The 15754-nt window shown below is 42.8% G+C and overlaps 1 protein-coding gene across 3 annotated transcripts in view; it reads right to left on the bottom strand.

The window, feature by feature from the left end:
* ESD (esterase D) overlaps positions 1 to 14922 on the bottom strand; it is a 38979-nt gene extending 24057 nt beyond the window's left edge. The window contains exons 1-4 of one of the 3 annotated variants that reach the window (XM_030200498.1): positions 14805 to 14922; positions 3795 to 3872; positions 2990 to 3078; positions 1206 to 1304 (exon numbers count right to left, since the gene is read on the bottom strand). In XM_030200498.1, coding sequence (XP_030056358.1) covers positions 1206 to 1304; positions 2990 to 3078; positions 3795 to 3872; positions 14805 to 14878 — 340 coding nt within the window. In that variant the 5' untranslated portion in view covers positions 14879 to 14922. Of the gene's footprint in view, positions 1 to 1205; positions 1305 to 2989; positions 3079 to 3794; positions 3876 to 4320; positions 4410 to 14804 lie in introns of those variants that run through there. The other 2 variants (XM_030200499.1, XM_030200500.1) reach the window with 2 other exon arrangements.
* Between the last annotated feature and the right edge of the window lie 832 nt (positions 14923 to 15754).

Below are 15754 nucleotides of genomic sequence, written 5' to 3'. Positions count from 1 at the left end.
CTGTGGGATCATCCCCCCTCCCCGTACCAGGCATATCTGATTCAGACAAATCAGTAGAAAATGAACGCTCAGAAATTATTGATAATATTTCCTCAGAATCTTGAGGAGATGAAGGAGAAAGCTATTCCAACACCTTAAGTGCAGACAATTTCCTATTTTTTGAAAGATTCTCTTCGGAAAGAGGCTAAGCAGCAGGGGTAAGAGAAATAGGTTGTTTGCTCTTTAACAGGAAAGCTTGATATAAAAGAGTGCAAATTCAGGTAAAAAGGACAGTGAGGAAGCACCCCTGACCTGTGTGAGCCAGTTCCAGCATTTTAAAATTTTGGCAGAATTTGTAATTCAGCCAATTTACCACAAATGTTACACAAGCCTGATGGCGATAGCTGACTACCAAAGCGGGACGAGCTTTTTAAAAGTTCAGCCATGCTCTACTACAGTTTGCAGATTGTCTCTGCCAGCCCGTTTGCTTTAAAGGCACTCTAAAGTCCTGTAACTTTCCACATCAAAGCTAATTCTCAGAGAAACGCTAAGGTAAAGCGTTTTTTCGTTTTTGTTTTTTTAAGAGGCAGCAGAAAATTAGCAAGGGAAGAACAGAGGCAAAGAAGTGGTAATGGGGGAGCAGGGAGGGACCTAGCACTACTAGGTTTATACCTAAGGCACAGCACTATCTCAACCCCAAAGCCAACTCAACTGAACCTGGTAACAGGACAGGAGACCAATGAGAGAGTCACAGAGCTGGACAGGAGACCAATGAGAGAGTCACAGAGCTGGACAGGGAACGTCTATCCGCCTGCTGGAGATGGAGAATACTGGCTGAGTTCTAATGCACAGGTGCTAGTATGGCACAGCTCATTAGTGCTCTCTAAATCCACCTGCTGGCAGATGGGCACAACCTAATAGAAATTTCTCATCCTGCCTCTCTTTTCATGGAGCTTACAGATCAGCTTATAAGCATACACATAATCATTCTTTGGTAAAGGCAGCTCCAATGAGCCACAGGCTGCACTGTGCGCTTGGACATCTGGGGTCTGGAGAAGGAGCATCTCAGTTCCCAGTAACATCTAAGACACCACTACAGTATCTCAGTATCATAGCTCTATGGCTACGTGATTTCAAACACAAAACGTTAGTTTCAGCTAACTTCTGCTCTTAAAAGCATAAATCACAGAACTGTCCTTCAAAAGAGTTATCAACACAGCACTTACGAGGACTAGTGTCAGGTGCCACCACTATGAGACCATGTTCAGCTGCAGCTTGTTGATGCCCTGCTTTTGTTATGAAATTCTGCTCTGTGCAGGTCAATCCTATAAAAAAAAGAAATAGGAGCATTCCATTCAGAACATTCCATCTAAAATCATGTGACTTCTTTTTTCACATTCATTACAATTTTTTCCCCCCAAATGCTGGTACTTCAGGCTGCAAAAAAAAAAAAAAAAAAGTTTTTGTACAGCCTCTCGTTTCATTAGCATATTAGGAAACATTACCTTTTCATTGCCTTCAGTATCTCTTCTCAGGACTATTATTGTCTTTTTTATTATTATTATACAGGAACGCATACAGAAGTGTAAGTTGATGACACTCATTCCACCTTTAGACTATATCTATGGGCTTAATTGTCTTTCGGGCTTCTGAATCAATTGCAGCTGGCTTCTATTGGATTATGAGGCCATAAACCTTCATTCATAACTTTTTGTTCACACTGTTTCATATCCCTTCCACTCCCCACTCCAATTAAGCTGAGTCATCGCAGTGACAATTTAGGATCCGCATTAGTTGGGTTCTAAGTCCAGCCACGAAATGTCACTGCAAATAAGGCTAGATTCTATATATCGCACCTTGATTTCTGCACGGAAATCAAACTGGATTCTACAAAGTACGCTTTAATGTATGTGTATGTCACAGAATATGCTGAGTGCTGCTTCGCACAGCTAAATTTAGTTGCGGTCAATTATGCTAACTAAAACCTGGTGTAAATCCCAATGCCTAAATTAGGCATGGAGCGGATGTATTCTGTAAGAATGCATATAGATTTTAGAAAACACCCATGTCCCGCCCATTCCACTCCCATAACCATGCCCACTTTTTAACTATGCAACTTACAATTTATGCACACATTACAGAATATGCTTAGCAAGTTGTGCGTATAAATCTTAATACCAATTAGTGCTGATAATTGTTAACATCCAATTAACAGCGCTGATTAGATAGTTAACCAATTAAGTTACTTGCAATGTTATAGAATATGCTTCAATTATAGCTTGGAAAAAGGCACCATATACTGAATCTCGGGGATAATGACCAAGCCTCCACTGTGACTGCTGCTTCTAGAGCAATGAGAAGAAAAAAAAACTGAACCTAAAAGTAGAGTGCAGGAGTAGCCTAATGGTTAGTACAGTGGCATAAGCATTGGGAAGTTACTTAACTCTCCACTGCCCCAGCTACAAAATATACTATGTAAACTGCTTTGACTGCAACCACAGAAAGGTGGTATGTATCGAATCCCATCCCCATTCCTTTCCCTAAAAATGAAAGCCAGGAAACCGGGTGGGGGGGGGGGGGGGATAGGGTCACAGAGGGGTGATGCTGGACAGAGGGGAGGGATGGCTGAAGGAATCTGATGCTGGGCCTAGAAGAGGACTCAGAGGTAACAATTACTGGAGATAAGATTCCTTCTCCAACCCTTATGCTGGGTCTAGAAAAAGGGGCAAAGCTCCCCTCTCCCCAACAAATAAAAAAAAAATACAACAAGCAAAAAGGTAATCTTCTGCACCCATGCTTATCCAAAATATTTATCATATCTAGTTCTTTTCTATAGCACCACAGATATTTTAACAGGCACAAATGGTATAGAATATAACTGAGAATACTAAGTATTTCTATACCAACAGCTGAAATATTGCATATACTTGTAGTTAATTCTTTCTTATGCAATTTTTTTAAAGCTTTACTATATCTGAACCACTGATAAACAAAAACCAGGAGTACATACCTGAAAGCCAGTATAGCACTGGACACTTCCTGGTGTCTGCTTTGGGTGGGAGATAGATTCCAAATCTCATTCTGCATTTCAGTTCTGTGCTACATCAAAAAACATACTCCAATATTAGTAACATTCATCTGCTGTATTCATTTTAGATGGCAAGAAGTATTTAAAATGTTTACATACCACACTTTGCATTTCAGTTCTGTGCTACATCAAAAGATACTCCATTATTAGTAACATTAATCTGCTGTTTATTCATTTTAGATGGCAAGAAGTATTAAAAAATATTTATATACCAAAATTCCCTTTGTAGTGTATGGTGAGGTTTGTAAGAATCAAATTAAATAGGGGTTCCCAGTGGACAGCAAGATATGTCAGTCACACAAACCCTTCCGTTACCCCCTTTTTGACTGACGCTACCCGTACCTCTGCCATGGAAAGGAAAGGCTGAAGGGGAAGGAGGACCGCACATGCTCAGAAAAGCCTACTCTCCACAGACAACCTCTGTTACAGGTAAGCAACTTTGCTTTTCCACAGAGAATTAGAATACTTAAGATTCTAGAACCACATCATATTTACCCCACTCTAGGGCTGAGGTATCCAGTTTCTCTCTTTACCCTGCACTACCACCTCCTCCTCAGTGTCTACTCCCCTTGCAATTGCCCAAAGCATAAAATTTTGATGTCCTGGATTTTGCTCATTTACGTTGAGTCCAACAAATTTCTTTTGCATGTCTAACTTGCCAAAAATAAATAAATAAAACCAGCGAGAACAACTACAAGACCTACTTTGTATTTTATCCCATGCTTACCTGTCATGTTCGAACACCTTCTGAAAACCCTCAAAGCATTTATTGCTTGAAACCTGTTTCAGTGCCATTTCTGCAAATCTGTTAATATAAAGAGAAGCTATTTAGTCTTAGATACAAAGCCAGTCATTTAACCTCCCATGCTAAGGCTGAAGCCTATAAGCTTCTAAGGCAGCAGCTTTGCAACTAGTTGATTTATATCTTGTCTGCTGCTCTATACACCGAATGTGCTATTTATATATTATTAGTAGAAGTTGAGACAGCAGCACTTTGGTGTACTATCAGTTCAAGTGTTACTAAGCCTTAACCAATAATCAAGACCTTAAAAGCTTTTATTATTACATATTCAATTGGCTTTTAGTCAACAGTACGATTTAGATATATGTAATGTCAACAATGAACCTTTAAACTGATTTGCCACTTGATTACACTTTACAGTCTAACATATCAGTAACAGAGCTTCTTTAGTTTGGTTAAGAAGTTATTCAGAACTGCAGTCCAAAATACTATCCTACAAAGTTGGACTCACAGAAACAGCAGCTCTGTCGCATAGGCATGAGATTCTAGCAGTCAGGCTACTCCTAAAGAAAACTGGATTCTCGCTAAGACACCATTAGTATCACAACCTAAAAAAAGAACCCAGCGCTTATGAAGTAACCTTCTATATGCTTGTGCATATATGAAAATATCCCTCCCCCTTTACTTTAATTTACTTTCCTCCCACCTTCTTCAAAGGTTGTATAAACAGACAAGTCCTCTGGCATACCTACCAAGGATCAAATCAGTTCCAACAGCAGAATGTATGAAGGTATTTTGTCTCAACATCTGATGAAATGGCAAGACAAACATACTCTTAAAACACAAGACTGTCAAGTCTCTCGAGACTTGTATAGCTGTTTCTTAAGAGTTATTTAGCTATAAGTCTCAATATCTTGAAGTATAAACCCCTAGCACATCAACACACCTAAATCTCTTGTTCTTTTCTGAAGTTCCTTTATTGAACACCATAGATGATTACTCACAGTTAGATGTTCATAAGCACAAAGGAACCCTGTAGTTTGTGAGCTGTATCAGTGGAGAGAAGGTAGAAGTTTAACCAGGATCAGCTCGTTACAGAGATAAGAAAAGTAGTTCCACAGATAGAGGCAACTCGTAGTTAGGTGTTTGGGAGTGAAGTACCCTCTTTTAGGAGGGTATTTTCAGGGTGAAAAGACTAGTGCTTTTCCAGAGCTACAACAGGATCATTGCTTTGTCCTGGAGCAAGATGGAATACTGTCCTCCTCATGGGCAGAGGGGGCGGAGCCAGCTCATACAGATTTAGAAAGGAAAGAGTAGAAAGGCCAATAGGGACAAAGCCTGCCCTCGAGTGCCAAGGGCGGCTCTAGGAGGCAGCCCCTGATTGGAGGAAAAGGTCATACCTGGCTGACCTCTCAGGACAGAGATAGTAAGAATGGCCAGGAAGTGATGGCACGTAAACAAAGAAGCCAAGCTTGGCTGAGACAGAGGAGTGATCTAAGCAGCATCACAACTAGTAGTAACAGATCTTATACAGACAGGTAAGTGGGGTTGCGTTGTCTGCGAACTACATTACACACAATGCATTGCTCACACACATATCTTAGCAGTGAAGACTGCAGCAATCAATATCTTTAGGAGTAAGAATAGCAGTGAAGGCATTAACACATTTTAGGGTCACACTATATCTAGTGCCAGGCTGTCAGGGGACAGAACAAAGACCTTACAATTTCCATGCACCAGTGTTATCAGGGAGCCTAGAAATTGAGCCATGGTACCCAGAATTTTTTAGGTTTGCTCCAGATACCATAATCAGTGTGGCTGAGGAACAGCTGTTCACTGCTAGTTAAAACTGGACTTTGGAGAGATTGAGCAATGCAACAAGTCTCAGTCTTGTCAAACCATGAGATAAGTGTGGCCGTTCCCATACATGGCTCAAAAACTCAAAAGAGAGAATGGTGTAGACTGCAAGAGATCCTATTTCTTCAGCAATGTTAGCAGACAGGTGAGAAGGGATGACTAAGTGGAATCTGGGAGGAACTAGGTGTGAGGACTAGTTGGCTGGAAAAGGTGAATGTTGAGCCTTTTTGAAGAATGATTGAGAAAGGGAGATTTCTGAAGACAGGGAAGCTTCAGAGAGAAAGATTTTAGATTTTTTTTTTTTTTTTTTGGGAGGGGGGGGGGAGGGCAAGAGTGAGAAATTGAGCAAGGAGATATTAGAGGGGTGTGAGAGGAACTGCTAGGGACCTAAGCCATAATGAGGTAGAAAAAAGAGGCAGTCATCTAAGGCACATGCAGCTGACAGTATTCTTGGAGAAGAGAGCTTAGCCAGCTTATTGACTTCCGCCAGCATTGTGCAACTGAGCATTAAGGACCTAATTTACTAAGAACATAAGAATAGTCATATTGGGTCAGACAATTATCCATCTAGGCCAGTATCCTGCTTCAACCAATGGCCAATCCAGGTCACAAGTTCCTGGCAGAAAATCAGTTCCACACCACTCAGGATTAACCCCCCTCAGCCATCTATCAAGCTGAAAAGCTCTAACCTCTTTAGCCTTTCCTCATATAAAGAACAGTTCTGCCCTCTTTATCATTTTGGTTGCTATTCTTTGAACCTTTTCTAACTTCACTATATCTTTTCTGAGATATGGTGACCAGACTTGAATGCAATACTGAAGGTGAAGTTGCACCATGAAGTGATGTAGAGGCATTATAATATTCTTGGTCTTGAGATTTATCCAGTGCATTTTTTCTAGCAAAAAAGGTGCCGGTACTCAAATCCTAGGCCACCCTTCGGGGTGATCGCTGAGGGACCCACCCCACAATAGCCAGGTCCCCTGCAGCCAGTCACAGAATGTATGACAAGACAGAATTGGTATGTAGAGCCTAAGTGCTTCCATTGAAACTTGGGGTCCATGGGAAAATTTTAGCAATGAAAAAGGTGCCAGTACTCAGTACCCCCAAGTACCCCTCAAAAAAAGCCCTGGATTTATCATCCCTTTCCTAATAATTCCTAGCATCCTGTTTGCTTTTTTGGCTGCCACTGCACACTGGGCAGAAGACTTCACTGTATTGTCTACAATGACACCTAGATCTTTTTCTTGGGAGCTGACTCCTAAGCTGGACCCTAGCATCGGGTAATTATGATTTTGATTAGTCTTCCCAATGTACTTCAAATCTGCATTTGTCCACATTAAATTTCATCTGCTATTTGGATGCCCAGTCTTCCAGTTTCCTAAGGTCTTCCTGCAATTTTTCACAGTCCGCACATGTTTTGACAACTTTGAACAGTTTTTTGTGTCATCTGCAAATTTAATCACCTCACTTGTTCCGATTTTCAGACCATTTACAAATATTTTAAACAGCACCAGTCTCAGTACAGATCCCTGTGGCACTCCACTATTCACCTTCCTCCATTTATGCACCAAGGGCCCTTTTTATTAACTTTTGGTAAAAAGGGCCCTGCAGTGGCGTCAGCGAGTGGCAAGCCCCCTTTTACCACTGCACTTACCATCACCTATTTAGGAGGTGGTAAGGGCTCCTGCGCTACCCCAGCGGTAACCGGGCTAGGTCCAGTGCAGCACGATTACCACCAAATAAACCCCCAGCGCTGGAAATGGCACGCTTTGAGAGCAGGCACTCTGTCGGGTTCCTGCAGCGGCAGTACCAGATCTGAATGTGGCAAAGCTGCAGTACAGGTGCCGCCATTTTGTATAAGGACCCCTAAAGATTATAACATTAGGGTATTCTGCTAGCATATAGTTTCTACATAGACATCTCTAGCAGTCCTCCTTTATGGCACGCTGTAATATTTAGTGTTGCCTTTTCACACATAAGGTTGTTGCTTTTTCGGTGCTGTTATGATATGGTAAGGCTGAGGTGTTTTTGCGCAAGTTTGTGCATAGTTTGTTTATGGCTTGTCTTCATAAAAATTAAACATAATTTTAGTTTGTCATTACATCAGACAGAGGTTTAGAAAATGTTGCAGATCTGATGTGTGCTGAGGTGAGGGAAGAGCCTGTTGATCTTACAGCTCCCAATCTCATGAGAAAACAAAATCAACAAGCTGTCAGAGAGCTAGGCAGGCTGAGGGTAAGTGGGATGTGTGAGAATGAGTGAGGTGTAGGATGTGTGAAAGCTAAGCAGAGTGGCTGAGGGCAAGGTGGGAGAGATGAGAGAGAGGCGGCAGCAAACTGGCTGTAGGTCTCTATGGAGGCGTAGGCATCATTTACAAATGTTTTCAATCCGCTTTAAATCAATTGCCTAAGAGACCTATCTATATCTACTGAAGTGTGCACTGTAATTTTCTTGTCACTTTATGCTTTGGCATCTGATACATATCTAATATCAGAATTTAATAAAGAGTATTACCGGCAACTATTTTGCCGACCTTGTTGTCTGCATGTTGTCAAACACTTACTGATTCAGTCCACAGGAACCGATTCTGGGGGTGCTGTGGATGTTTGATCACCCCCAATATTGAGAAAATCCCTTGTATGTGTCCAAGGAAAGGTTATTTCTATTGGGCTTAGCACCCCCAATAATTTTGAAAAGTTGGCTCCTATGATTCAGGTCCCACCCGGCCCTCTCTACTTTAGCCTTCCCAAGCAGCTGAGCCACTGACTCCCTATGCCCTTTCCCCATGAATCCCACCGTTTCTGGTTGACAAGGATTAATTACCCTTGCAAAGAAACTCAGGAGTGGGGGTTGGGGAGAGGTGTTTCTTTCCTGCTCCCTGTGAACCCCTTGTGATAGCTACATAAACGAGAGAGGTGCAAGACCAAATGTCATGCACCACAGACCTACAACTTGTTCATCCAGTGAACACAATACTTTGCTTGAGACTATAATACAATTAGAATCTAAATTACTGTTCATCTTCATTTATAGCTATTAGCAAAATTGACACACTACTGAGATGGGTAAGATATTTTAAAAACAAGTCGTTAAAAGTATTTCACATATTAAGAAAAAATATTTCAAAACAAAGTTTGATTTTTTTCCCCCTTCTAGCTTCTGAAAAGAAAACTGGGGGGAGGGGGGAGAAACCCACTCAATTTTTTTCCAGAACCTTCACCTCTCTACTTCTATCTCAGTGGCTGAGGCTCTTCTTCAAGCCACAAGGGCAACATCCTCCATTCTCAATCTTCTGGAACCACATCATCAGAACTTGGTTGTAACTGGGCATCTGAGCCACTCATTCACCACTAACACGTGCACACCCAAGGCATCTTTCCTCTGGGTGCATTTGGGTCCCACCGCACAGTGAAGCAGCAATGTGGGGAGCAGATTTAATATTCTGACTGTATGCCATTACTACCCATGGCTTAGTCAGCACACATGCATGCACACGAGTACTCCAGCAGGTGCTTGCAGGAAATCTCACAATGCTTTTGGATTCTTTTTAAACTATCTCTGTTAAGAAATGCTCCATGCACTTACAAGTTACTGTGCTTTGGGTGACTTAATTATTGTGATAATGATAGCTGTAAAGACCATGAAGCTACAAGAAGTAGACAGAACAGAGAAAGGTGAACTTTTAAGTTTGACAGAGTAACATGCAGGGGCATAATTGAACGTCGCCGGCCAAATAGATTGCTGGCGAACTATGTTGGCAGCGGCGCTATAGCTGGCCGGAACCGTATTATCGAAAAAGATGGCCAGCCATCTTTTTTTTCGATAATATGGTTTAGCCCGGCCAAATGCCTTGAAGTTCGCTGGGTTTGAGATGGCCGGGTTTGTTTTTCAGTGATAATGGGAAAAAATGCCGGCCATCTCCAACCCGGCGAAATCCAAGGCATTTGGTCGTGGGAGGAGCCAGCATTTATAGCGCACTGGTCTCCCTGACATGCCAGGACACCAGCTGGGCACCCTAGGGGCCAGTGCGGTGGACTTCAGAAAAACCTCCCACATGCATAGCTTCCTTACTTTGGATGTTGAGCCCCCCAACCCCACCACCCACAAATGTACAACACTATCAAAGCTCTTAGGGGTGAAGGGGGCAACTACATGTGGGTACAGTGGGTTTTGGAGGGCTTCCATTACCAGCACAAGTGTTACAGGTAGGGGGGTATGGGCCTGGGTCCGCCTGCCTTAAGTGCACTGCGGTACCCACTAAACGTGCTCCAGGGACCTGCACACACGCAGGCCTCTAGGACTTGTTGCTGCTGTATAGCCTTGGCACACCAGTTGACACCTGAAGACTAATCTCTTTGAAAAAGTCCTTTATTTGAATAAGCACGTTTACTCACAGTTAACTGCAGATCAGAGGTTGTGCCCCATTGGCAAAGAGTCTCCCTGGTACTGAGATTAGCAGTAGGTCAGAGCTGGCAGAATGGTGTACAATGCCCTCTTTCAGCCACATTCAAGGTAATAATGTTCTCTAACGTGGGTAACATATGAATGGGATCTAAAACTGGCTTACAAAAATGGCCACTACCTAATGGACTACCAGAAACAAAACAGGGCACTCTCTCACCCAGTTAGCAGGGGGGAAAAGCACCATGGGAGTAGAGCCCAGTACCCTACATCCACCACAATGCATTGCTAATATGACTGCAGGGCACCTAACAGAAAAGGTGTCACACTCACCCGAGAGCCACATCGCAACCAGGGAAAGGCTGTCGGAGGATACAACACATTCTGCTGTCATGGAGGTGGGTACGGCATTTGAGACTGGCATACAGGCTGGCAAAAAAGTTTTGTTTTATTAGTATGGGAGGGGGTTGGTGACCACTGGGGGAGTATGGGGAGGTCATCCCCCATTCCCTCCAGTGGTCATCTGGTCATTTGGTGCACCTTTTTGAGGCTTGGTCGTGAAAATAAAAGAGCAAGTAAACCCGGCAATATACTGCTTATCGACGTTTTTTTTTCCATTATCACCGAGAGCTGGCCATCTGGTAGCCACGCCCATACCCGCCCATGTCCCGCCTTCGCTTCACCGCCGACACACCCCTTTGAACTTTGGCCGGCGACGCGACGGGAAAGCGGCGATATTGCCAAAAAAGCGGCTTTCGATTATACTGATTTGGCCGCTTTTCCGAGATCGCCGGTCATCTCCCGATTTATGTCGGAAAATGGCCGGCGATCACTTTCGAAAATGAGCTGGATAGTAACATAGTAGATGACGGCAGAAAAAGGCCTGCATGGTCCATCCAGTCTGCCCAACAAGATAAACTCATATGTGCTACTTTTTGTGTATACCTTACCTTGATTTGCATCTGCCATTTTCAGGGCATAGACCGTAGGAGTCTGCCAAGCACTAGCCCCGCCTCCCACCAGGCCCCTAGCAAAAGTGTGTTATATATATATATATAATATCTCATTTATCACTTACATGGCCCTGGCTGCAGTGGAAGGGTTGTTTATCTTTATAGCAATTCCTATCCTGAAAATTTGGTTACTGTAGGTTTAATGATTTGAGACATTATACATAGAGCCAGAGAAATAAATTAAACAATAATTTTTTTAAGGCCCTTTAAGAATAATAATCAATACACACAATTTACTATTAAATATGTCACCATTTTATATACATTTAAGGAAACTGCATCTCATCTAGTTTTACTAGTGTAAATTAATGTACTCCTCAGATAAAAATCTATATAATTTTATGATCGATGAAAGACCTATTCTTCACTGCAGATGAATTTCCAAAACACAAAGCTTTCCATTTTTTGAAGCGAATTTTAACCTCAAAAGCTTATGCATCAATAATAATCTGTCTATAATGGTGCCACCATCCTCTGTGTCGACTATAAAGTATAAGCAGTATTTTAACTTTTTAACCTGCAGTGAAAAAGAAACTAGATGTTATAAAGATAAACAACCCTGCTACTGCAACCAGGGCCACATAAGTGATAAATGAAATATTATGAACCCTCAAGGTAGTAATATTAAACACCATTAGACAAAAGCAGGACGCTCAAATAACCGAACCGACATGATTGAAGGGCTGATATTAGAGGCAGACTACAATATATGGCTAGAAATAAAGGTTAACAAATTAAGGGGGCCTTTTACTAAAGCTTAGCTCGAGTTATCTGCAGCAGGGTCCATTTTATTCCTATGGGCCCTGCTGCAGATAACTCGAGCTAAGCTTTAGTAAACAACCCCTTAAATTGAAAGTGTACACTTCTATTATGTGATAGAATAGTGTTTTTCCCCTTTTCCCATTCGCAGATTCAGCCATGTGAGTGGAGCATTCAGTGGGAAGAACGTGGTAAAGTGCCTCAGTACGTTAGAAGGCTGAGATCCAGGGGAATCCAGAGTTATGCAAGTTATTTTGGGGCCCGTTTACTATGCCACGGTAAAATGTGGCTGGCTCTGTAGTCAGCACGTGGGTTTCCCATGCACCGTGGCCACTTTCAGCATGGTGGAAAAATGGTTGCATTTCCATATTTTTCTTTAATGGCCACACACTAATTTCACAATTAGCGTGTGGCCATTACCACAGGCGCCCTTAACGACACCTATTTTGTAGGCGCTAAGGGCTCCCACGCTAACCCCGTGGCAATGTGTCTATGCTACCCGATTTGCAGAGGGCATGCCTACCCTCGGTCCATAGTCACACCTCCTGCCGCACACTACAGCCCCCCCCCAAGCCTAAGTGGGCCCTCCCCGGTTCCACCTTAAAGGGCTCTAGTTGTCTAGTGGCAGGGAAGAACAACACTCTTTCCTGACCACTGCTGCTATTCTCCCCGGCACTGCGCCGCCATGTTTTAAAAATGGTTGCCAAAACCATCGAGACCCGTGAGACTACCGCAGGAAGTCTCGCCACCCATTTTGAAAACACGGGATTGCCGGGCAGAATAGCAATAGTGGGCAGGAAAGAGTTTGGTTCTTTTCTGCCCCCGAAGCCACTAGACCACCAGGATCCTTCAAGGTATGACTGGGAAGGGCAGTGGCTGCGGCAGTAAGGAGGGGAGCCGTAGTGTATGGGAGGGAGCAGCAGTATGGTGGTGGTGGGGGGCACTGGCGACCCCCCAATGACCTTTACTGCTCGGGAGCTCAGATCACTGTCAGTTTGCCTCTGACTGGCAAAGTTTGCACGGGGGATCCTGTGCATTCCTTCTACCAGCACATCTTCTAAGAAGCCCTTTTCTATTACACAAAGGACTGTGGAAGACGGGACAGCTAGCCTGAATCCTGAGATTGCGGATGACTTATTATTCATTCATAAATGAAAAATTAATTAACAGTGCTTTGTTGGGCATATTTCTCCCCCGCTAGGGCATACACAGCAGGTTGTATTTTGTACCTCTGGATATTTTAAGAGTGGATTATGATTCCTTGGGGTAGTAGAAATCAGCTATTGTTGGGGTTAGAAGGGTAGAGGTTGGTGGTGGGGGTTATTAAAGCTGCTTGTTGCTATCGTTTTCTATTTGTGATTTATAAACAACAGTTGCACAGAATAGTGTTCCTTTTTATACTTTTAAAGATTTAAATATAAATTCATAAGTGTTCAAGGCTTCTGCAAATGAGGCCAGAGCCCACAGGGATGGGGTGGAGACAAACTTTGTCCCAGTGTCATTCTCTATCTGCACAGAGCATTAGCAAACATGTTAAAGGTGATGCCTATTCACTTACTGAGAAAGTGCTTTCAAGGGTCATAAACCTCAGCCCCCAGGGGGATATAAAACAATATAATCACTCTCGACTGAGTAAAAAAAAAATTGCCCAACTGAAACTAAATTCTGCCTGCTCCTCTCAGCAATGCAAGCTGGGCCTGAACTGTCCATGTCGCACCTTGCCAAGAACTGCCCACTGCTTAAGCCTAGCTTCGGAGGTGGCGAGTAGCAAGTCCCACGCAAGCTGATAGTGAAAAATGTTCTAGCCCAACAATTTTGACACCAAAAAACCCAACACGGTAAATAATTTACCATCATGGTAATAAATCAACTTCTTTAATGTGCTGTATTCTGTTTACATATTAACAAGTTCTGGAAGGTAATAGGCATGTGTCAAGGTGTCCCAGGAGCTGCATGCATTAGGGTTTCAGGCTGTCATTTCCAAGCAGTGTATGATGGTGGAAAGCTGCTCAGGAACAGTCTGATAGACATGTATTGTCTTTTTCTTTGCTAGGCGGCCTAGGCCCCAATAACGGGTGAAGGGGAGAGCCGTGATACACATTAAGCTTGCGTTAGGAAGCCATGGTCTAACAAAACTGTAAGCTGTATATCAAGCTATATATGCGGTACACCACCTTGCGAGAATCCCCGTCATAAAGGGGTCCATTTACTAAGGCATACTAATAGATTTAGCGTGTGCTAAATTCCATAAAGCCTATTGTTGACTTGCAGGCTGCAACATGGCAGTTAATGCACGCCAATTCATTAGCGTGCCTTAGAAATAGGACCCCAAAGGCAGTTAATACAGCCTCAATACATAAACATCACCATTACAAGAAGTGAAATAGAAAAAATTAAGAAATTACAGTTAAATAATTGAACTGCCCGAGTGTCATACTGACGCCCTATGGTCAGTTAAGCATTCTACTTCTGCGAACCACTTAAAAAAGATTTAAAAGCAAGTTTCCCCAGTCCTCTCCCCCCAGCACTAGAAACGCAACACGTTGTCACATTTAAACAAAATGCATTCGAATGCACTCTGGACAGTATGCACAAAGCGTTTTCATAACTGACATAAAACGGGAAACCAAAAATAGAAATCCCGTTATTACTTCAGACAAAACCAAAAGCCGACGCCGTTTTTCAATTGCACTTGCACCAACACCGAAGCCCAGATATTTAAGCGTCTCTGTATTATAAACAACATTCCCATCCCACTCCTGCAAATGGTGAATATAGTGAAGCCCTGCAGCGAACAATCTGCCTTTAACCTCACCGACACCTTCCTTCTGACTGAGAGAAGTCTTTACAAATCAGCCTACTTCCCAATCGTGCAAAACAAGAAAGGGGACAAAAGAATAGCTACGGGGGACAGAGGGTTGAGAGCAGAGCAACTAGCAACGGACGAGTCCGTTTATTCTTACACCTTGTTCCTTTGCTTCTAAGTTCCACTTCTAGGTAGCTGGCTGCAGACTTCTTAAAAAGGAAAGAAAAGATCATCTACCAGAAAAAGGTGACTACACCAGGGTGAGGCCTGGAACACCCTGACAAGATATACAGACAACGAAGTTTGGGAGCACCAAAATGAGGCTTGGAATACAACGAGAGCAGCTAATGGAGTACCAGAACGAGGCTTGGAAGACAACAAGCGAAGCTGTTGGAGCATCAGAATGAGGCTTGAAATGCCCAGAACAACACTTACTGAATTAAAGAGGGTGAAGAAAAACAAGAACCGGGATGACGTCAAACGTTGAAGCCACTTAGGTAAGTCTATGTTTCTTCTTCTCCGTCATCTAGTACACTCAAAACATAGCACGCAAGCCTATGAGCTTTTGCTGCATCCTTGTTGTCGTTCTTTATTGTGTTTTGTGTTGGTAGCATTTTTATTTAATCTCACTTATATTTTCAAACATACTGGCTTGTGAAGTACACAGAGGAAGTGTTGCTTTGTACTCAGAGGAGTAGCCTAGTGGTTAGTGCAGTGGTGATCCTGCGAACAGAGTTCAATTCCCACTGCAGCTGCTTGTGACTCTGGGCAAGCTACTTTTAACCCTCCATTGCCCCAGGTACAAATAAGTACCTGTATATACTACGTGAATTGCTTTAAATGTTGTTGCAAAAAAAAAAAAACAACAAACAACCCCAGACACACAGAAAGGCAGTATATCAAGTCCCATTTCCCAGTTTGTTCTACATTTTAAATCATTGTGTCATTTGGAGGGGCTGGCTGTAGGGACTCCCTGTATTGGTGCAGAGATGTTTTCACCTAGTAAAGGACCACCAAATCAGACATCATGTTATGAGAATCAGGTACTTAATAATCAAATTTATTATTTACAAGTACAATTTAAAAAAACATTATTTAGGTTGAAATTG

This window comes from Microcaecilia unicolor, chromosome 4, assembly GCF_901765095.1.
Source record: "Microcaecilia unicolor chromosome 4, aMicUni1.1, whole genome shotgun sequence".
Lineage (NCBI taxonomy): Eukaryota > Metazoa > Chordata > Amphibia > Gymnophiona > Siphonopidae > Microcaecilia > Microcaecilia unicolor.
This window is presented reverse-complemented; position numbering and strand designations above follow the sequence as displayed.